Source organism: Artemia sp. Qi Xiang Cuo, chromosome 11 (genome assembly GCF_049724085.1).
Source record: "Artemia sp. Qi Xiang Cuo chromosome 11, ASM4972408v1, whole genome shotgun sequence".
Taxonomy (NCBI): domain Eukaryota; kingdom Metazoa; phylum Arthropoda; class Branchiopoda; order Anostraca; family Artemiidae; genus Artemia; species Artemia sp. Qi Xiang Cuo.
In genome coordinates this window covers 24,532,701-24,556,214 of record NC_142804.1, presented here as the reverse complement: position 1 = coordinate 24,556,214, position 23,514 = coordinate 24,532,701, and the positions used below count along the sequence as shown (strand labels likewise).

The 23,514-nt window shown below is 33.8% G+C and overlaps 1 protein-coding gene across 2 annotated transcripts in view; it reads left to right on the top strand.

The window, feature by feature from the left end:
• The window catches only part of ValRS (Valyl-tRNA synthetase), a 109,410-nt gene that overhangs the window by 5,749 nt on the left and 80,147 nt on the right, over window positions 1-23,514 (top strand). For both annotated transcript variants that reach the window (XM_089096604.1, XM_089096603.1), the window contains exons 4-8: window positions 7,723-7,847; window positions 10,569-10,733; window positions 12,828-12,958; window positions 16,290-16,420; window positions 17,871-17,964. In XM_089096604.1, the coding sequence (XP_088952730.1) occupies window positions 7,723-7,847; window positions 10,569-10,733; window positions 12,828-12,958; window positions 16,290-16,420; window positions 17,871-17,964 (646 nt within the window). The remainder of the gene's footprint in view (window positions 1-7,722; window positions 7,848-10,568; window positions 10,734-12,827; window positions 12,959-16,289; window positions 16,421-17,870; window positions 17,965-23,514) is intronic.

Sequence of the window (23,514 nt, the reverse complement as noted above, 5' to 3'; positions counted from 1 at the left end):
CTTAAATGTTTCAATTCTTTCCGTTTTGGTTAAAACTTCATGCAGAAGCACTAGTCAGATTTAGGCAGGGCCTTTCTGTCTCCAAAAATCACCCTTGTCTCCTTAGATTTGTCATTGTTCATGCACAACAAGTTACAATGATTACTCACAATCCCAGCAATTCTTTGTTGTTTTTCTTATAAGATACCATATAAGGTTATTGCTACTCCAAAATCAGCTATAAAGCCTATGGAGCGACCAGATAGCCCTTTATGATTAGCGGTAATACCAATAGGATTGCATTTTCTCCTTTAGTCTTGTTTTTGGGGTTTTTAAAACGTGGCAGTAATGATATCACACAAACAAAATGCTTCTGGAGGGTCGTGTAATTGTGATAATTTCTTTGGTTTTCTCATACATAGAATATATTGTTAAAACGTTAATCGCGAAACTATTCATTCGCAGGCGCCCTTCCCTCTGAAATGGGAAGGGCGAAGTTCATAAAAACGAAAGTTGTATTGAGAAAAACGTTTATGCAACAGAGATAGAAGGAGATAAGCTGATGAGGAAGGGATATATACAAATAATTAAATGCACGTATCATAGCCACACCTCATTAGTGACTTCGTGGCTAGGGTGGAGCTACTTCTTCAAGAAACTTAAGTCCTTAGTAACATTAAATCACCGCTTAAATAGCGGGATTTCTCTCTCGATGTCGCTTTAACGTCAGTAATGCTTGCAGAATAGAAGTAATAATAGTGCAAATTCATAGACAAACAACTACCATAACAATTGTCTATATTATTATCTGTTATGGCTTTAAAACAAGTAAAATGTAATTTTGTTAGTGTAGCTTCGAACAGATCAGCAACGGCCGTTTTCAACATATCACTTCCTCTTTATTAGTGAAACAGTCTTGTAAAGTTATTTAATTTAAAAAAGGAAGAGTTTTAAACCAGCGTTTTCAATTCATTTTGCTCGTTTTAGTAATGATTTTAGGGGAATAAAACAAGATATGTTTATGATTTATTCTTGGCTGAGGCCAGACACTTGCGAAGTTATTTTTGATACAGAGAAATTGAAAAGGAGAAACGAAAAAATTAAAAACTTGCAAAATGATGTCAAGGAACAGAAAGCTGTTTTTCTTTACTGTAAGCTGGATTTGAGAATTTGACACAGGACCTTAATATTATGGACTTCCCAGACTTGGAACTGGCTAAACAATGTTAGAATTGTATATATTTATAAGAAAAGAGGATAAAGGCCGCCAGGATTCTAGTCAAGAAACGAAAGTAGACCCCTATTGAATTTTTGGCAACAAAGACAAAACATTAGTTGGACTTCCATTGTAGTTGATACGCTCGAGCTATGTTTATTTTTAATGCCAATCAACAAAGGATCTAAGCTAGAAAAAAATAGCCATCGAGAATAGGTCATGAAGGGCCAGTAAGGATGGACGAAAAAGTAGTAAATCAACCTATATGGTACCGCTTTTATTACTACTTTTTCGCCATAAGGGCCTTTGCAGTTGAATAATTTTGTCACCTTTTCTTTGTTTGGAAATTGCTAAATTTACTTTTGTAATAGATTTACCCCTTACATTACCGACTCTTAGTATTACTGGTTTATCGGTTTGTAATTACAGTCTATTTTTTGGGGGACTGCTAACTGTTTTGGGACAAATATGCCTCCACTTGGCATGAATGGCCCTTAAAAGTCTAAGGTTGTAAAATCACCTCTTTGATAATTCGAAGCCGGTTATTTATCTTGGACTATTTTCTTGATACTTTTTTGTTGATGATAAGCCAAAATTCAATCGAGCAAGATTAATGAAACAGCTAATCGATTTGAAAATTTGTGAAAAGCTATAGAGAGGGTGGCAGAGAGAAATTTATTATAACCGATATACTACAACTACAGTTTAATGGCCACCCGAGAAGTAAAAACTTTGTTTAAGAAGGTGACAAAATATACTAAAACAAGTCAACCAGTCAACAAGACATTTCCTAACCGGCACCTCACGCCTTATAACAAAACAATTTTGAAAAAATGCACTAATCTGTTCATACCCCGAAAGGTCGTAATAATCTAGTTATATATACCCCCCCCCCCCCGCAAAAAAATTAAAATGCATACTTACTAAAAAACAATTCAACCACCCAATTTATGGCACTTTTTAGGCATTAGTTATTATTTTGCAGCACAAAATAAGCGATATTGAGGCTTTGTTATTGCATAATCTCTTTTGCTACATAAAAAGAATTCTTAAACTTTTGATTTTAATTGAAGATAGCTCTCCCTCTCTCTGTTGGTTCAGTATATTAATCCTTGTAAAGTATAACTTTCGACGGGTAAATTTAAAATGAGTAAACTATCCATATTTAGAAGTAGCTTAAATTGCTCCTCCTCTTTTGCTAAAAATCTTGAATTTTATGGTAACCACTTTCGATGAGTAATTTTAAAGTTAATACATTCTAAATATTTGGAATTATCATGAAATCAAATTCTTTTTAATTTATTTACAATTAACATAAAGACCAGCTTGTTTTTATGGATTACTGCTATCAAGATTCCATTTTCAGATATTTGGTTTCTATTGACAATAATTGCTCTTTTTTCCATTTATTACCATGAATGGTTAATATAAAAAAGAATTGTAGAAAAAAATCATGTTTGCTTTTAATTGGTGTTTTTGTCATAAAGACCAAAAAGAATATAATATGGAGGCCTCTCTTAAATGTCAGTTGTGCTACCACCATACTCAGCCCACGCTCTTTACTTCTTGAAGTTTTTCTTATATTTTTTTTGTACGATGCTGTGGAAATGACAAGTCCCTGAAAAGGTACGCCGATCAAAGTATTTATACGAGGGGTATATAGCCCCAAATATTTATCTTTTTTTTTTGTTTATCAAAGAGTATATCCCTTTTATGTATATCTTAAGTACCTATCGCTGAAAATTATAAAACTTTGGCCTGAAAAAGATAATTTAATGGTTCCTCTCCCCCCTTCTTCCACCCACAGAAATATCCACGAAGTTCCTCCCTAACGATTACTGCCCAATCACACACAAATGTACATTTGAAGCCTCAAATGAATTAGCTCAAACATTTGAAAGTCAAAAGTAGTTGAAAAACCAGTTGCTTTTTATGCCTGGTATTGTTTAGGACGAGTAAGTCACCTTCAGTGGCTTCTCTGGCGCCCGGTAAAAGATCTTGATTAGCCCTCCCCCTCCCTGCCTCCCAAAAATTTTCGGGTCAAATTTTAACAGAACTTTCATTTATTAACAAAATTTGGACATACAATGTAAAAAAAAGAAAATTAAGTAAATTTGATCTACTTACTTTTGTTTTCAAGGAATGGCGATGAAGATATGGGGAAAATGAAAATTTTGCCGACTACCAAAAAAATTTCTACCAAATGACCCCTTTACTTATTTTAATAGAAATAAAATTTTAAAAATTACAAAATTATTACAACCGTTATATTATTTATTTTAAATTTTATGCCCATAGAATTTCTGCTCCTGGGGCAAGTGCACCCTCTACCCTCCCCCCCCCCTATGATCACCGCATGGTATTATGGCTTTTGAAACTGAGAGGATTATAACAATAGTTCTAAATTGATTATCTACATCAGAATTTTCATTCGCTGTCGTTCTAGTCCTGTTTGGGCTAAAATTGTGGATTTCCGCCTCAAAATGCCGAAAATCGCTACTTTGCTTTGGCGTGACTTCTCTTTTTACCTTGACAATTTGAGTATAGTTTTCAATTCGCGTTTGAGGGACCCAATTTCCTGATATTCTATTACCACCGGTTCTGTACAATTACTCCTGAAAAAAAAAAAATCATAAACTACCATCCTTCTTGGGTTACAGTGCAAAATTTCGTACTCGTGTCGACAGGGGATTGAAATCTTTACCTCAGGGTTTTTAGGTGTACTGAATTTGATAGGGGCTCCTTATGGGGGTGTTTTCATCTTTTTCTAAGAATTTGCAATTTATATGCTAACCACTTTCGATGAGTAAATAAAAACTTGATAACTTTTAAATGCACGGAAGAAATGCAAACTCTTTTGATAACGAATTTCCTTTTTTAGAATTTCGGTTATCATATGCACAGGTCTTTACGTATGGTTCATTCTCACGATATGTATTTATTAGTATACTTAAAAAAAGAAAACCGCACATTCAAAGCTTAAAACAATCAAAAGCCCTATGAAATAAGGACGAAATCTATAACGAAAAGAGTACTATGAACAATGAAGTAGAACTTAAACAGAAATTACTAAAATAACTTTGGTGTTGCCGCCTCCTTAAGCCCCCCAAAAAGGCTAGTCTATCGCTTGTTCTGTACTAAACTAAAAAAATGGAATTGTGATTGAATGGAAAGTTTCGTTTAGCAGGTTGATTTTTTGCATTCATTTAAGAGATTTTATTGAAAGAAAAGAAAACTTTTACGAAAATAAGGGTGTTTTTGAGCGGTAAAACTAAATTATTTTTCACAAACGTTTTCATGTCGTTCAGTTTTGTTTTCCCTGGAGACTTCGTTAGTAACTATTATTTTTTATGTAAGTAATTAAAGTTAGTTATTGTCATTAATTATTATCAGTAGTTACTATTAACTATTAAATTTCGATAAAAGCTCAAGTGATACTTTAGTCTTACTCTACAAGGTTGGCAGACCCACTCTTTTTGGCGTCATCTGTTCTTTTCAAGTTTCGAATTTATAATTAAAAACTTCATTCAAGTGGGTAAGCAGGAAGACACCAGTTTCAAATTGAAGTTTGAGTAAAGTCTTAAAGTGCTTAAGACGTGTGACGGCTCCCTGGCCCCCGTGTCAAAATGTCTTCTTAAAATGATCAATAATTTTTTTTTTTATTATTCGACCTTGCTTCTAATTGCTTGCTTGTCCTGCACAAGCTTGCTTCTGGAGTGAATTGTTTTTCTTTTGTTGTTCAGTTTGTTATGTATTCGTTTGGTACAACAAATTCCTTGATGTATTCGTTGGGAAAAGGAATTTCTTTCCCCCAATCAGTTCTGTTTTTGATTTATGAGGTTGAGTTTCTCATTGTTCTCCAAGTCTGAGATTGAAGCAGAGGAATGGTATCACATATAATTTCTAAACTTTAATATTACTTTCATTGGAATTGAAATTACAGCTAGCCCTTTGTTCCTCTCTTAGTAGTGATATTCGAAAGTTGCCGAAAATCGCAAGAAAATTGGCAAGAAAACGAACTTTTGAGCCAGTTCTGCTGTAATCTTTGTCCTTCATTGGCAAATTCAGAAACATTTAATTTTTGTAAGTGTTCCATGACTTATCTGTTTTGCCTGCTGATTCAAAGCATTGTTCAAGTGCCTGTTATTGAATGATTTTGAACTATATCTGCTTTAATCTTTTTGTATCTTGCTTATTTTCGTTGGTACAGAGTCATTTGCCTAAAATAGGCCTAGTGCATCATATTTACGACCATGCCATTATAAATAACTTCAAAAAAATGTTGCTCTGCAAAAGAGTGTAAGAACAAAAATTGAATTTGAAATGGACTTTAATATTCTTGTAAAGTTCAGCTTAGTTGCTAAAATTAGACTATCAACGAAATAACTTGTGATATTAAATAATCCCTGAATTATTGGTGAACTTTCAGTCACATGTTTGTTTTATTTTCGTAATTAGAATATAATTCTGGTACTTTTTTTCTGTTAATAAATATCGGACATATAAAATATAAAGTGAAAAAATTATGTTTTCCAGCGATAATTTATTGAAAGCTTAGTTTTTTTGCAAATTAATCTTGATCTTTTTTTTCGAATTTTGCTGAAATGGCTTAATCAGGAACTATCCTGATCAAGATCGTCGTTACTTTACCAGATTGGATCATGGTCAGATGATAAAATCTTTATGCTTTGGGACAATAAAATAGCTGGTGACCCTGTCCACTTTTGCCACGGGGGTAGAGTAAAAAGTATTTATTACAACATGGTTCGGGCACTTGTAATAATTGCATTTATTTATTTTCTTATCAATCAATCAGTCAATTTAGTTGTAACCTGCCATAACAACAAGTGACTTGGGCTCTTGTGACAGGGAAATAAACAGGAAAAGAAAAATGGGCACTAAACAAGTAAAAATGTGAATGCATAAACAAATTGAATAACCGAGCCCCTTAATGACCTGATTTGTTTTTTTTTCTTAAAGTATATGACCCCTCTAACACGAGCGTTTTTGCAACAAGCCTGAAGCTGTAACTTGCACCAAAAAGACAAGATGCTTATATAATGGGATTCAATGGTCTCATATCTATCCTTTGACCGAGCCAGAATTATGATCTTACATAGACTTTGTCTTGGGAAAGGATCTAAACTTACTTAGAAATAGAAAAATTGTCATTTTTTCAACAATCTTCAACGTTTTTTTTAGTCTAAAAAAAGTCATATGCACCACATTTCAAATGTGTAATTGGGCAAATGGATAAACTTGAACCTCAGCTATGGAATGATAACAAAATTGTCGTCTTACTAAAAATTGCATAAGGGACATAACCTAAATGTTTTGTTAGTTGACGATTTGTCAGTTGTTTTGTCAAATCTCTTTTGTGATCGCCGATTTTTTAAGTTGTTTTGTCGATTTTTTTTTGTCAATTACCGATTTGTCAGTTGTATGTCAAATCTCTTGTGTCAATTGCCGATTTTAGTTGTATTGTCAAATCTCTTTTGTCAATTGCCAGCCCAAGTTGGTGAATGCATAGTTTCTGCATATACAAGTGCTTTGGGGTTATGAAGGTGAACACAAAAGACGCTTTACAAAGTTAAAGAAGACACAATGAATATGTAGCTTTTTACGGAGATAGAAAAGAGTAGCAGAAAAAGTAACTAAATGCCAAATAACTAAAGAATTAAACAACCTTGCGTGACCAGTCCGCTTTTGTTACGGTGATATAGAGGCAGGGTGTATATTGTTGTTTATTTCGAAAAACTAAGTACTCATTTTACTTGTGCTTACAGCAGGATCAGACGGGTTTCATTTGCCTCGATTGGTATCTGTAATTAAGATTTTACGTAGGGATCTGTTTAACCGTGAACTCCCCAGACTCATGACACTAAAATAAGTATGATATAATAACATTTTGTGTCTCGGCATAGAAGTTAATATTTGTATTTGTTGCTTGTAGGGATGGTAGAGATGGGGAAGGGACTCTTGAAAAACTTCATTCGGCATTCTGGTTTGGTGATGAATTTTATCAATAGTCATGAGCCTATATGAAAGCTGAAAATCTGTGAACTTGTATGAAGCTTCAATTACCGATACAAGAATAAATACATTTTAAGAGCTTATAAGAAGCTATACAGTTTTTTTTATATTTTTAATTCATAGAGATAGCAAACTAATACTACTAAGTAATAATCACAGCACAAAGCCTGCTAAGGCTAACTCAGCACAAAGCCACATCAGTTTCTACTCTCCAGTTTCTGCTCTAATCTATTCTCGAGAGAACAGAGCTTGCGACAGGCTGGTTTGAATCTCAGCTCCCTGAGTTTCCAGGTGCAGTTTTATTCTCTGTGCTGTTACAAAGATCTCATGTCCTAAGGAGATAACGAAGTCAGGGTTTAACAAAGAATATAGATTTATGTAGTGAATACATCACTTTATTCTGATGTTTTATGCTAATTACTTGTCTAACTTGTAATTCAGACTTTTTAGGCTGTTTCTAACCATTTTAATCAATCTGATCGATTGTATTTCAGCAAGATTATGATAAACCAAATCCAAAAGGACAATTTGTGATGGTGATTCCACCTCCGAATGTTACTGGTTCTTTGCATCTTGGACATGCTCTTACCAATTCAATTGAGGATGCAATTACTCGCTGGTAAGTCTTCAAGACATTAGTCTTTTAGTCATTTGAGAATAATTGCAAAAGTGGCACTCATAACTTCGATTTAGACTAGTCAATGCACGTTGATTCTTTACTGGTATGAACTGGTTTATTAATCGGGAGTCAAAGAGTAAGGACAGGACGCTTATATGTAGCCGTTGAACGTTACAGAAAATTTGCTTTATTCTGATATTTCAGGTTGCAAATTTCTCTAATGGAATAGCTTTTCTGACACGATATATTTGCTTGATTCAGGTGTAGTAGGTACCCCTTGATTCAGGGGTTTAATAAGATGGTAAATAAATTCTTACACCCCAATGCCTTTTCATTTACTATTGAAACGAATCTATATTAAACTGGGTAAAGTTTTTTAATGTGACATTGAAAATAAAATACAGAACCTATCATACAACAGTAATACTAAAAGTCCAAATATTTTGGCTTCACATCCGAAAGCGTTTATCAGCGAAAAAAATAGCTCAAATAAAACGTATGAAAAACAAAGGAAAACTACATAAATGTTACACACAAAAACAAAAAGAAACAGGAAAGTAAAGCTCACATTCAAAACTTTTTTACTAGTTTTTGATGCATTTTCGTTTCAATTATAGTCAGATTGTAAATTTCAGTGATAAAAAAAAAACAAAAAAACGTGGCTTTTCAGTGCTATTCAGTTTTATGATAAGCTGATAGTTAAAGTAGTAGCAGTTTTATGATAAGTAGTAGACAATTAGTAAAATAGCTAAATAGCTATTTTATAATAAAAATGAAAGCACCAGTAAACATGGCTTTCCTATACTTTACCTTTTGTTTTGTTTTTCTGTCCAAACTATCCATCTAAAGATATTTGGAACGAAATTTTGGCTATCAGGATTCATGAATGGTGAAGTTATTAGTAGATTTTAGCTTTAAAATTATGAGATCGAAGTTGGGACCGCTCAAGCATATACGTAATCAATATGACCTTCTACTTTTTACATCTTCACTGTATTTATTAATTTGTTCTAAACACTGCATAATATGTTTTCGTACAAATAAAAAATGTCTTTGCGCTGGAAGCTGGTTAAACCATTAATTGTAGACATTTTTGTTTTCGTTTTTTTCATCCGTCGAAATCTAGTGTTAAGTCAATCAGTAGGGGGTTCCTCGAAAACGGATAATGTTCAAAATAAGTTTTAGGGTTCAAACATTTTACTTGATATTGATATGTCATAGTTATCGATGAATATCAAATTGGTAGTTTCAGTGCGTCATAATATGTTGAATAACTTTGTCTAAGTGTGCCGTTTTGTGGTTCTTTGTTGGATCGTCTTCGATTTGTCAGATTGGTCCTTAAATAATCCTGGAAGCCAAGCTGGAAATGGCTAAATTTTAACAAAACTTTCATTTATTAACAAAATTTGGATATAGCCTACAACGTAAAAAAAATGATTAAATTCGGTCTACTTACTTTTATTTTCAAGGAATGGCGATGAAGATCCAGAGAAAATTAATATTTCGCCGACTGCCAACAAAATTTTTACCAACTGCCCCCTTTACTTTATTTTAAGAGAAATAAAGTTTTAAAAACAACAAAGTTATTGCAACCGTTGTATTATTTATTTGAAATTTTATATCCATAAAATTTCTGCACCCGGGGCAAGTGCATCCTCTGGCCCCCCCCCCCCCTGTGACCACCGCATGGTATTATGGCTTTTGAAAATGAGAAGATTCTACCAATTGTTCTAAGTTGCTTATCTACATGAGAATTTTCATTCGCTGTCGTTCTGGCCCTCTTTAGGCTAAAATTGTTGATTTCCACCTCAAAATGCCGAAAATCGCTACTTTGCTTTGGCGTGACTTCTTTTTTTTTACCTTGAAAATTTGAATAGGCCTATAGTTTTCAATTCACGTTTGAGAGACCCAATTCCTGATATTCTATTACCACTGGTTCTGTACAATTACCCCTGAAAAAAAAAAAATCATAAATTACCATCCTTCTTGGGCTACAGTGCAAAATTTCCTGCTCGTGTCGATAGGGGATTGAAATCTTTACCTCAGGGTCCTCAGGTGCGCTGAATTTGATAGTGTAATTTTCATCAAAATGGGGTTCCTTATGGGGTTTTTTCCCCCTTTTTCTAAAAATTTGCAATTTATATGCTAACCACTTTCGATGAGTAAATTAAAAATTAATAACTTTTAAATGTGCTGGAAGCCAAGCTGGACATTCACTCAAAATATACAGATAGTTTAGCCGTCAGCAAATTTAAAACTTTCCCCGATCATCCACTGAATACCCGTTAAAAAAAAAAACAACCTAGAAATGAAAGTTGAACTAATTTAGGCCTCTGCGGTGAGCCAGGAAATATCAAATCCTTGCTATATCTACTATCCTCACTAATATTGCTACCTAGATGATTGGAACCTTCCACTGAGTAAATTTATCTCACTTCAAAATATCACCTCTTCATCCTTATTTATTACTAATTTAAACCGCTTATTCACCTAGCATTGATTTTTGAGCCCCGCGCCATGAACTCACAAAAGCTCCAAAACTCACTCCTTTCTTTCAATGTTTTTCCTTGCGACGTAAATAATCTGCATAATCTAAGTGTACGTCAGGTCTGGATTATCCCTTAAAGCCATCTTAATGCCTTATTTTCTCCTAAAATTTCTGAAACATGCTAGGCTGTCAATGAAGAAATATTTCATATTTTAACAGGTATTTATTTGTAGGCATAGAATGAAAGGAAAAACTGTACTGTGGGTACCTGGCTGTGATCATGCTGGAATTGCCACTCAAGTTGTAGTCGAAAAGATGTTGGAGAGACAGGAAGGGAAAACTCGTCATGAGCTTGGAAGGGAGGCATTTATCAAGAAGGTTTGGGAATGGAAGGATAAGTAAGGCATTTGCATGTTACGTGTTTATTGTTGGAATGTCTAGCCTCCTGGTTGCAGATAGTTTTTTTTTTTTTTTTTTTTTTTTTTTTTTTCACTCATTTTGTAATGTCAGAAAGATCTGAACTTCTTAAGTCATTATGCATATTCACAAGGAAGAGAATGGTTATTCTCCTTCCAATTGGTCTGAAGGATCCATCTTAGGAAATGGACCCATCCATTGGTATGAGGGACACCCCCAGTCTAGGAAACCTTGAAGAGTTAGTTGTAAAATCATATAACTTACAAATATTCTTTAAGTTTTTATTTCTGTAATTTTTCTTTTACCTTTTAACCCTTTCCTATTTATGCACGTATTTTATTGGAAGTTTTGATAATGCATTTTTACTTCTATTTCAAATAAAAATTGTTGTAAATATAAATTTTATTAGGTCCAATTCGCACAGGCAACAGATTTATCTGTAACTAAGTTATTGCTTTTCTCGTTTCCAGTGGCATAATTTCGTCAAAATCCTGGGGAGAGGGACAAAGCTTGAGCCAATTTTCCCAAATCAAGTGAAAATGACAGTGAAAACTGAAAAAGGATATACAAAGGCAAAGATATACCAAAGAAAACTTACCTGTTTTTCTGGATATTTTAATTATGCAGGTTTATCTTAGTTTTGACAAGATTTTTTGGAACAACTAGATTTCAGCTGGGGGGTAAACTGAGGTCTGGGGGGGGCACACTTGGGTCTAGAGGGGGTAGTTGCCCTCCTATCCCATAGCAAATTACACCCTTTCTCCTTTCATTTACCTCACACTTGTACATCATTATTTTTTCTGCTGGGTCCACTGCTCCAGGATTTTCTATTTTGTGTTATTTACTATAGCGTCATCTTTCATTTTTTTTTTTTTTTATCAAACTACAGTTTTTAATTGCTAAGGCTAAAGATTTAAATTTAATGTGTATGCTAAAATCATCACAGTGCTAATTTCTACAAAATTTATTGCACCTTTTATTAAACTATTTCGGATTTACTTTATATCCTGGACAAGTCTAGTTTGAATTTTTGATCTGTTGGAGAAATGGAACCGATCAAGGTCATTTAAACAAAAATTGACGTGCTTCAATTCTGTACTTGAATATTTCTTAACAACGGCTCTTGGATTCAATTATGCACGTCTTGCAGGACCAAGACCAGTAAAGCATAACTTGATCTCTTTTTTTTCAAAACCTCTTTTAAGCCAGATTAAATCTTGGTGCGATTTGTTAGCCTTATTTGTGTCTGCGAAGGGAAAGAAGGGCTCTCATCCCCTAAGAAGGATCTGAGGGTCTACAATAGGAAAAACTTGTATAAAAGCGTACTAAATAATAATAAAATGACGAAAATAGTAGAACTATGATCGAAATTTTAAAATTATCAGTCAAACCATCAAAACCTGCAAATTTTGTTATGGAGGGAACTCAGGCTGGTGTGCATGTGCCTGAGCTATCTAAAATAATATTAAGAGAAAAAAAATGTTGAAATCTCTTTCAGTGGAAACTATAAAGACTAACAGATTTGGAATCGGAAAAGAAACAATTATAACTTCTCTGAATTTCATTTTTTGGCTTTTAGCTGCCAAAATTTAATATGCCATGAAAATAATAGCTAAAAGAAATCCAATGGGACTTAACGATAGTTTCGGATCCACTCATCGCCGTCTGTTTATTATTGGTTTATATCTTTTTATTTCAGACATTAAAAATAAGCTGATAGCAACGTCACTTGCGTATTTTCTTGCTTAGAATGAATTCTTTTGTGTCGTCTGATTTTAGATATAGGCAAGAAAATTTTTTTCGACTGTTATTACAATCCAAGGAACATTGATACTTTCAAGATGGATTTTCTCATGACCTCATGACGAATTTCTGTGCTAACTTCAATTTTATTCAAGTGAGGATCAAATGGGACCGAGACCTTTGCCTTCCTAGATTTTTCGCCCCCATCCCATTATTTCGAAAAATCTCTCTTTTGGGAAAAGAGGTAATCAAAAAAAGGACAAATTTACCCCCTTTGAGTTTGAGAATTAACTGGACCTATGTTTTTAAATTGTAATTTGTTTCAATTTCAGGAAAGGTAGCCGAATTTATGACCAGTTGAAAAGGCTTGGTAGCTCAGTTGATTGGGATAGAGCCTGTTTTACAATGGACCAAAAGATGTGTAACGCTGTTACGGAGGCCTTCGTTCGGCTCCATAAGAAAGGTGCTCATTTTTAAACTAGTTTTAGTCAACTACTTGTTTTAGGGACCCAAAAAGCCCAAAGAATAGAATTGCTTGATGTTTTTGATTAGTGACCAATAAGCATGAATAATAATTTGCTCGCATTGGCCACATGTTCATATTTTTATTTATTTATTTTGTTTAAATTGCAGGTAAATTTTATGAAGTATTAGGAAATCATGGAAAAGTGTGAAGAGTAGGATAGGCTAAATTACAAACGGCGAAATTCAAAGGTATCTTGTCAAAATTGAATTTGCCTATCGAGAAAATTCATAGTTTACTGTCCTGTTAAGGTATGAATAAATTCAAATCTTATTTATTGGTGCTGTTGCTGATTGTGCTGATTGTTGCTGTGTTGAATATGGCTTGTTGCTGATTGTCTTCAAGCCTTTTCCAGGGATCTTTGTAAAACAAACACTTCAAAATGAAATCAAATCAGAAAAAGCTCAATGTTGAATAAATTCAAGCATTAGGAAATCATGGAAAAGTGTGAAGAACAGGGTAGGCTTGCATTCATCAACTGACTAATTTCGATATTGAAATTTTGCTCATTGCTAAACCAAAAACTACGAAATTCTAAGGTGTATCTTGTCAAAATTGAACCTGCCTTTTCATAAAATTTATAGTTTACCATCCTGTCAAGATACGTTTAAATTCATGTTTTAATTATTCACGCGATGGTGTCACTCCAAGATCAGCTGTGTCGTTTTACTAGATATGAAGGCCCAAGGTGTAAGTTAGGTGATGAAGCAATAAAAAATAGTCTTGAATTTTTTATTGTAAATATTCTTTTCGATAAATATCTATATCTATCTATAATGATAAAATTGTAGATACATGTTCCAGTGCTTTATGTGATTGTAGAGAGCTTTTGAATTCTAATAATTCTGAATAAGATAAGGCTGATTAAGTTGAGTTTGGTGGTTCAAGGAGGTTAAATTAAGAGAGCGACCTTTTGCGACAATGGGGAGAAAAACTATATGAGTATGGCTGAAAACCAAACTGATTAAAAGGGTGGAATTGAGGAGGTTTACTTTGGTAGCAGAATGCTAGTGCGTGCAAATGAAGATTTTACTTGCTGAAGATTTGATTGAAATATACATTTAAAGAAGAAAATAAGTTTTGTGCATATATTTTGTGTGTGAGATCGTAATTGAGTGAACAGTGTTACCAATTTCATATGAAGTAAATTTTTGTGTTTTTCTAGTTCAAAAAGCATCCGAAATATAGATTAAAAGGAAGAATAAATAAAGGTAAATCTAAAAAAAATAATATTATGATAACTTTTTTCGATATTATTTTTTTCTGTATATATATATATATATATATATATATATATATATATATATATATATATATATATATATATATATATATATATATATATATATATATATATATATATATATATATATATATATATATATATATATATATATATATATATATATATATATATATATATATATATATATATATATATATATATATATATATATATATATATATATATATATATATATATATATATATATATATATATATATATATATATATATATATATATATATATATATATATATATATATATATATATATATATATATATATATATATATATATATATATATATATATATATATATATATATATATATATATATATATATATATATATATATATATATATATATATATATATATATATATATATATATATATATATATATATATATATTGTGATTTTGTAAAAAAAAAAAAAGTTGAATGATAAGTTTTTTAGACAGGACGGGTCATCATTATGAAAATAAATTACAGATGGTAAGGAATATTCACCTTAAGAAAGGGAATCCAGGGTGGAGATTAGTACGGGAAAGGCAGATCTTGTTGGTTCCATGGACTTTTTTTTAATTAGTAAATAGTTACTGGAAGTTTATGCAGTTTGGCTCCTTACTAACAATATAAATGTAGTCTAAAACTGAAACCAGTTTTTTTAGTGTCGTCTTCGCAGAGTTGGTGGGATTATTTTTAATAATTAAAAAAAAATCCACAAGTTCCAGAGGTCCAATGAATCGTGAACATCCTTTATAAGACCATTGTTGCATTACTATCGGCCAACTTATGAGCTAGAAAATCTGCTAAATTACTTGGAATCTACTTTTTATGCATATTTTATGAAGTACGTAATTTGTGTTTTCCTTAGAAATGTTTAGTCCCCAGATATTGTCACAAACTGGTGGCAGCAACGGTTACTGGGAGGTTTTTGTAAAAGCAGGAAAACCGCACTGGCTTTCCGCAATTAATTCAAAACAATTTCAGGAAAGAGCACATTTTCCATATGAGATGATGTCATTTTATTTGAATATTTCAGCCATGCCTCTGGTGGTTCTCATTAACAAGGAGAAAAAAAAAATAGAATTAGAATGTAGCGCTGAATCTAAAGTTTAAGTACTTCGATATGCTAAATAATACACTCGTTCAAGTTCAGATTTACTCAGTTATAATTTCTTCTAAGAAATACAAATTAGCTATTCCCATATCTATAGCTGCTCACAGGTTTGATGTCTAGGAGTATTTTTTCTTGGTAGGGGCCAACATGGTAAAGAAATCTAGTCAAATCGTTCATGGTAATGGATAGTAACTAAAGTGTGAAACTCCTCAATTGTAAACAAAGCTTTAGAAAAAGGAAGTTTGAAAACAGTAAATGCGCTAAGAAGATCTGCCTAATAAAGTGACTAAAAGGTAAGGAATATGGCATTGGACTTAACAGTCTCTCCCGGAGGTGCTAATCTCTGTTTCATGGCCCTTTAGCCAGAAAGTGCAATGGGGACCTGAGAGCCTACCACCCTTTGCTTTCGCACACCCTTCCTCTTTAATTTCCCCAGATTTCTCCAGGTACCCATTTAGAGCTGGGTCGATTGGAAGTGTGTGAAACTTGACTGGAAGCCTGTAAAAGCATTAAATAATTTTAATACTACCGAAAAGTAGAAACCGTCAGTTTCTAAGAACGTACCGCCGTGCTGAGTTGCGTTTTTGGTTGCATTATTTGGGAAGCCAACATGAAAATAGCATACTGGTAAATATCGATATACTACATTTGATTAATTAAAATAAGCTGTCAGAGAGTCACTGGCTAATTTTATTGTAGAGAGCAGAAAGTTGAGGGGGTGCTTCCTCGGATAGTTTAAGAAATATTAGCTTGAAAGGGAACTTTTCGCTGCTTCAATCCCCCTCCCCGCTCTAGAAAAATTTTCGTCCAGCATTACATACAGACAATTTGAGAACTTAAAATGTACTAAAGTCCTTTTTTGTAGGTTTGATTTACAGATCCAAAAGGCTCGTCAATTGGTCTTGTAGCCTCAAGTCAGCAATATCTGACCTAGAAGTAGAGAAAGTAGAAGTAACAGGCAGGACGCTTTTCTCGGTTCCTGGTTACACGGAACAGGTACAGTCTCTTTTTTCATATGGTTTCTTGTCATTTGTCCTTTACTGTAGTCGATATATATTTTAAGGTTGTTTTTTTTTCGTAACATAAAAGAAAGATGCTAATCAACTTTCAGAGGTACGCGCTGGCGTTGCCTACAAAAAACCATATGGCTTCAAAAAAATGTTTTCTTATTTTTTTTTCTCAGGTCACTTCGTATCAAATAAGTAGTCGTAGAAACATGGGAAAGTGCTTTTTCGCCTAAAAAGTGGAATATCTTCTACATTTTTTTTGCCACCCAACTCCCGTCCCCCCTTCCCTTGGTATCGGATCAAATTTTGTCATCACCATTTTGTTTGGAAGGTCAAAAAGTCTAATAAGTATATCTCCATTATATCCACCAGCCCGACGAGCAGTGGTAGATTTTTGGAGAATAAGTGGACTGTTTTAATTCTGGTTGTTCAATCAAATAGGAACTCTTGGGGACTGTTCGCTATTCTATGATTTCCAAGAGTCTCCTAAGGGGATATTCTGGATCTGACACGTAAGTGAGTGAATCCAAAGACACTAGGCACCCTAGTTTCCAATATGATTTATATACAATATCTTGGGAATTGCTTGATGTATCGAGTTGAAGTTCTCAGGTTTTTTTTTTCATGGGGGAAAAGCAAGGGTGTATCCAGAATTTTGTTTGTGGGAGGGTTGATTTTTGAGAGGGGAGGTACACATTAAAATAACTCATTAAATTTTTTTTTTTTTGGGGGGGGGGGTTCAAACTCGGTAACTCCCACATGGAGCGGCCTTGGGAAGACAGAAAACTGTCGTCTTAGGAGTGATAATGGTTTCACATTCGTTTAATCTGATTTCCTCTGGCAATGTTGTTCATTTTCTAATTTCTACATTTGTTACTAAATTAAAAGGTTTGGCTATGTTGTCACAAATCGATTAATAAAGAACATAATATGCTTATCCATATGGTGGTAAAGTATCTTCTTGGCTGAATTTTGATGCACTGCCTGAATTCAATCGAATCGAATTTATCTTAAAAGATACACTAACATACATGTTAGTTTTTTCATATATTCTATAAGTTGACGAATCATTTATTATTTACAGTACTTCGCCCTTTCCTTAAGGACACGGTGATATGAGAGTGCATGCAACTATCCCTCTTCACTATTCTCTTTGTCCCCACCTTCAAATAGTTTTCTAAATAGGTTGTGTTTATTTTTTAATAAAGAATTTCAGGAGTTCGTATTTCGTTACAGTATTTTGTTATTTTTTTACTTCTTTTCCTGTCTACATCTTTTATATTTCTTTTCTTCACGTTCTGTATTTGATATTTTAGATTACCTCTATTACCACACATGCTCAGGGAAGAATCCCCTCTAAGATTGGTCTGAAGAATTTTACTATAGAAAAAATTAAATATCTGTTTGGACCAATGTTTTATTACCTGCTTCTCTTTTAGGTAGAATTTGGCGTAATCGTTTCATTTGCTTATCAACTAGATGACGGCTCAGGAGAGATTGTTGTTGCAACTACTCGTGTAGAAACCATGCTTGGTAAGTTGTTTCATTTTTCAGTTTGTGTTTCATGAGGACTTTGGCAGCGTGAATAAATTCTATTTTTCTCTTTCTTTGGTCATCAAAAAAAGAAAAAGGACACCCTATATTTAAAGCTCTACCAATATATCTATGAACCCAATGAAGGATTCCCTAGGAGTGTGTCCCCTTCACTCTCATCATAGTCTTGACCAGTGATCGACGTCCTATGATCGATGGGTCATCGACTGACTCGTTTACAGTTCTGAAAAATAATTATATATGAATAAATCAATCATAATAAACATAAAACGAATATTGTCAGGATTGAAAAATGTTTTAAGAACACCATTTTGGATCGAGGACCAAGTTGTGGCAATAATATTAGGCGGAATAAATGGACATGCTCTGAGCAAGTTGTGATGTTCTTAGGCCTGTGGCTCGTATGTCGTTCTGTCAATCGTTGGTCGTAATCAGCAGAACGAGGATAGCTAATTAATTATCACGCAGTCAACTAAGTGAATTTATCATCGTTCTTTAAGAAAAATATTGCCGTTGACAAATAAAATGCTAAAACAGTCTATTTCATTGTGTGTGGACATAAAAGTGTGAATGTAAGGGAAAAGATAAAAAACTGATTTGTGCTGCATGTGCTGATGTAATTACCGCCTCGACTTGAAATGCTGTGTGACAGTTTTCTTCAAAACTCTGAGGTCTGAAAACATTTCTAAAAGTGTATTAAGTTTCGTAAAGAGTTTTGTTTGCCATCTACAGTCGCACGCCACATCTGTAACAGTTCTGGTACAGCTCTTAGCATTGGTACCAACGGAAAAATGTTTACATGCGCAATTTCTTGGAAAACGTGCTGATAAACTATTTTAATCACTCATTCAATGACTACTAAAAAAACGATTTATTGAGAGAATCAAAGACATTTCATTGTCAGCTAGAACCGTTCAGCGTTGTGCTGACGATAGGGCCAAAAATACTGGCGAACAGGTCAAAAATAATGCGTTTTTGAGTTACAGAATTACCACTACAGTTTATAAAAGTACCAGATATAAATAGTATGGGTAGTATGGGCATGGTTATAACTATTATTAGATTTGAATCAATAAATAGTTGAAATATCGGTGAAGAAATACGCCTTTTGCTTATTTGATTGGCACAAAGAAATACACGAATTTTATGTAAAGTACAAGAGTTAATAATTTTCAGAAATGGACAAGTGTTGGATGTAAAATGTAAAAGGAGAGAGGAAGAACTGTTGGATTTGAAACAAATGAAAAATGAACTTGGCCGATTGTTTTGCAAATGCAATTTGTAATTTATGCAAAAAATTTATGCAAATGCATCGACCTTACAATTTTTGGATGTAACGGAAAGACGTAAGATCACGCAGCTCCTCCGAAATTAAAATCTAATGGCTAGGTCAAGGCAAGTCTCCTAATAGATTTGTTAATTTACGAATATTTCTTCACGAATTGGTGAAAATGATCCCTCAATTGCACAACTTAAAAAATTTTTGTTCTTAATCGACATAATGAATAACGAATGATCAATGATTTTTTCCAGAGAAATTGCCTTTTTTTGGGGGGGGGGTACCCGGTACTCGACTGACTGACTGTATCTCAAACAGTAAGGTGTGCGAAAAATGACGGTCAATCCCGATTTCAAGGGCTATACTGAGAGAAAGGTTGAGACGCGTTCTGGCTAGACACGTTCTGTGGACGAACAATCATAGATTGCCCCAGATCGTCCTTGCTGGGCAACCGTCTAGGGCCAAACGAAAAGCAGGTTTCCCTCGAGCGGGGTGGAAGGATGTCGTAAGGAAATGGGAACTTCTTGGGAGGGTGTAAAGAGGGAGACTTTGAATAGATTGAGATGGAGGAGGAGCTTGCGTAGCTGTGTTGGCATCAGGCGGCTTTTTGGGGCATTGAGTTGCTACTACTACTAGTAGTAGTAGTTTTGATGATGAGTGAATATCAAAAATTAACAAGAAGACACTTTTAAATAGAACTAACTCAACTACTTGATGAATTCCAAGTCCTTTAATTGATGAGTTCTCCAAGTTCATTGACTATATGATCAATAATAGTAATAACGTTCAGTTGTGCTTGATTTTCCATCAATTCATCTTTATATTCATTGATGATATTGTCTGCCAATGCCCTTTTTATTTTGCCAGTGATTTCACTGTCTATTATCACATTATTTTTACACATACAACAGCTCTGGTACGTAGACAAGATATGACTTATGACATTAGTGAAGGAGTATGCCTGGCTTCTTCTTGTCTTCTTTACAATGCTAATACCGGAAAGATGACAATAGGATCTATCAAAAGGTAATGTATTACCATTAATACTATCGAGGAATTATTCCCCATCATCGAAGATTATCTTTATGTTTTCATTTTCGTTAAGCACTAACTTCTCTTGAAATGAAAACCTCCTATATCCACCATTTGCACAATGGAAATTCTTGGACACTCCAAAGGAATTTAGCTCCTCGCTCGCTGTGGAATTTAGCCCCAGCGCACGCATATATTTCCAATAAGATCACCATTAATGCTTGTTTCTTAGTTCAAATATTTCTCCTTGTCAGCATTCAACGCAATGATGATTTTATCGTGTGCACACTTTGTTCGAATATTTCATTTTCACTTAAAAAAAAATGATGCAGGTGTTTATCCTTCCAATGTGTGAAAATTACTGATCTAGTACATGCATCAAACTAGATAGTGACAATAACCTGCCATAGAACACGACTGAAGAAGCTACGTCGTTATGGCGAGCAGGCACCTAGTACCATTGATACAGCCGCATAAATAAAAATAATTAAAAAAATGTCCACAAAATTCCAAGTCGGAAAAAAAAGAAAAGTGTTTCTGCAAACTTTATTTTTCTAATTGTCGAAGTTAAGACAAACATATCTATATCATTCTCATTTTCTATTTCAAAAATATTAAATGTTATTTTTTTTTTGTTTTAAGTATATTTTATGCCATTTTGAGACATGTAAAAAAACATGTTAAAGAGTCCAAACAAAATTCAGTCAGAAAAAAAAAAGTGTTACTACAAACATTATTTTTCTAATAGTAAAACTCACGACTAACATATTTGTATCATTCTCATTATGTATTTTGAAAATATTAAATGTGAATTTTTTGGGTTTTAAGCATATTTCATGTCATTCTAAGACATGCAAAAAAAACTTTAAAAAAACTTATATGTTATAAAAACTACAAGTTGAAAAAAAAATTTGACTTAAAAAAAGTATAAAAAATAGGGGGAGGGGGTATTGGAGGTTGGGGGAGAGGGCTCTTGGATGTTGGGGGGGGGGGTTGGAGGTTGAGATCCTTGGTGGGTGGGGACCTTGATGGTTCAAATCCATAACCACCTCACTACTTGATTTCTGACGATTTCTAAGGATTGTTCTGAATTTCTATATTAAAATTCTTTTCTCGGCACCTACGACTTTATTAGTTTCAACTTTTTAGCATACTTCAATACTAAAGAATATTTTATATTGACTGCACTCCTCAATCGATAATTGTGTAATATATCGACCATAACCAAGAAGGGAAGCTAAGTAAATCGAATTTAGAATGGATGAATATGTTCTAACCATATTCCAACATTTATGTCACGTGGCGTAGGACTAACCATTCCCTCAGACATACCTTTAGGTGGTATGCAATTTTAACCCTTTACTGGTTTCATTCTATCCAAATGAAAATACTTTATGTGCCTAGTTAAGACCATTATTGAGTGGACCAAAATACTTGTTACTCAAAAACTAGTTTTTCTACTTGGCATGATTTCATTAATATCTAGTTCCGAATGTATAATAACTAGTATAACGTATCTGATAGGTTCGCCCTACCAAAGACATTAAATCTCGGGTGAAATGTCAATATAGCACACGGAGTTTGACAGGTTTTCACCAAGGACGTTAAATCTCGCCCTTTAGGGCCTATTGCTATACTACTTTCGTCATGTCATACCCACAAACTGGCTTGATTCTGTAATGGTTGAATCACAGGGATCGTCGTGATGCTTGCATCTGTTGATACAGAATCCAGTAAGGCCAAATCCAAGTCTCTTGCTTTTCTGCTCTCAATTTGGAGAAGATTGTCAGGGGTAATATACAATTTCTTGAAACGCGGAGTGAGGTATATGGCAATCATGACGAGGGTGATTTGAATAAGGCCTATAAGCCTAGAAGGCATTTCATCTAGCCAAGCCTTTCAGAGGTTCTCAGCAATACTTAAAAGTTCACCCTCACTAAACGTAGTTTGAATACAGGTTATTCTAGCTTAAGGATACAACTGTGCATGCTGTATATCAGCATATATGAGTCAATGGATTGAATACATTATTCTTCTTTTTTGTATTTGCGACACAATATTCGATGTTGGATCTTTTCTGCTGGATCTTCACTGGTAGATACCAGAAAAAGCGGAAATAATATCATTTTCGATATTGATATATACCTTTCGATATTGATATTTGGTGCGATATATCAATATCGATATCCAATATCGCTCAACACTGTTGCTCAACGCTCAGATGCAGATAAATGGGTGTTACAACTGTTTTGTTTGGCTTTTTGTAAACAAGAAAAATTTGCGCTTTTTTTCTCCATGATTCAGTGTAGCAACAAAGGAGGGAATCTACGCAACGAAAAAATCTCGATATTTGTATAACACCAAAAAAAAAATCGTAATCAACCTGGTTTCCAGGTACGAATAGACCTAAGATGGAGCCAGGAAAGAAATGTTTTCATTGTATTTCCTTGGTACTTCAAGTGTAAGAGCAAGGAGTGAAGGGTTGGTAGCTCCACACATTTTTAGAGCAATTCTTTTTCCTTTTTAGTTTGTTTTATTGTGTTTTTGTGTGAAACAACTATATTTTTTGTTCGTTGTCACTTAGAAAAAAAAATTTGAGTTAAATGACCGCTGAATACTTACAATGAAAAATAAAAGGAATTTTGAAATTCTATCTGACCAACGAAAACAGGCAATAAATAAAAAAACCCAAAGAACCTTCACTGTCAACGAACATTACTTGTTAAATGGGACCAGGAAGATTGACTGAAGAAGGGTTCAATGACGCACAGGAACCCACCCTACCCCCTGTATAAAATCTAATCTTTACCGTTTTAAATGCTTCGCCTGTATACTATTAAATAGTAAAAAACAAGTTTTTTCAACTGGAATTAAGAAGCAAAATTGAAACTTAAAACGAACTGATAGTAGAATGGCCCCTATTGATCGTGACGGGAGTCCATATATGGGCATAGAGTCCCTAGGGGAGATGGATTTCTGAGAAATTGATTGCGTAATCGATTGGGAATTTGGAACACCTGTGCTGTCAGTCATTAATCAAATTGTTTCCAGGCAAATTTTAATAATGTCTGACAGGTACTGTCAACATTTCTCCAGGAATAGATCCAAGTCATTAATGTCTTTGCCTCGGAAACAACTCTTTTGGTCGAACTCCAAAAGATATTAATAATCAAACGCAATGGAAACAGTTCCCCAAGAAACATCTTAGCGATGAATTG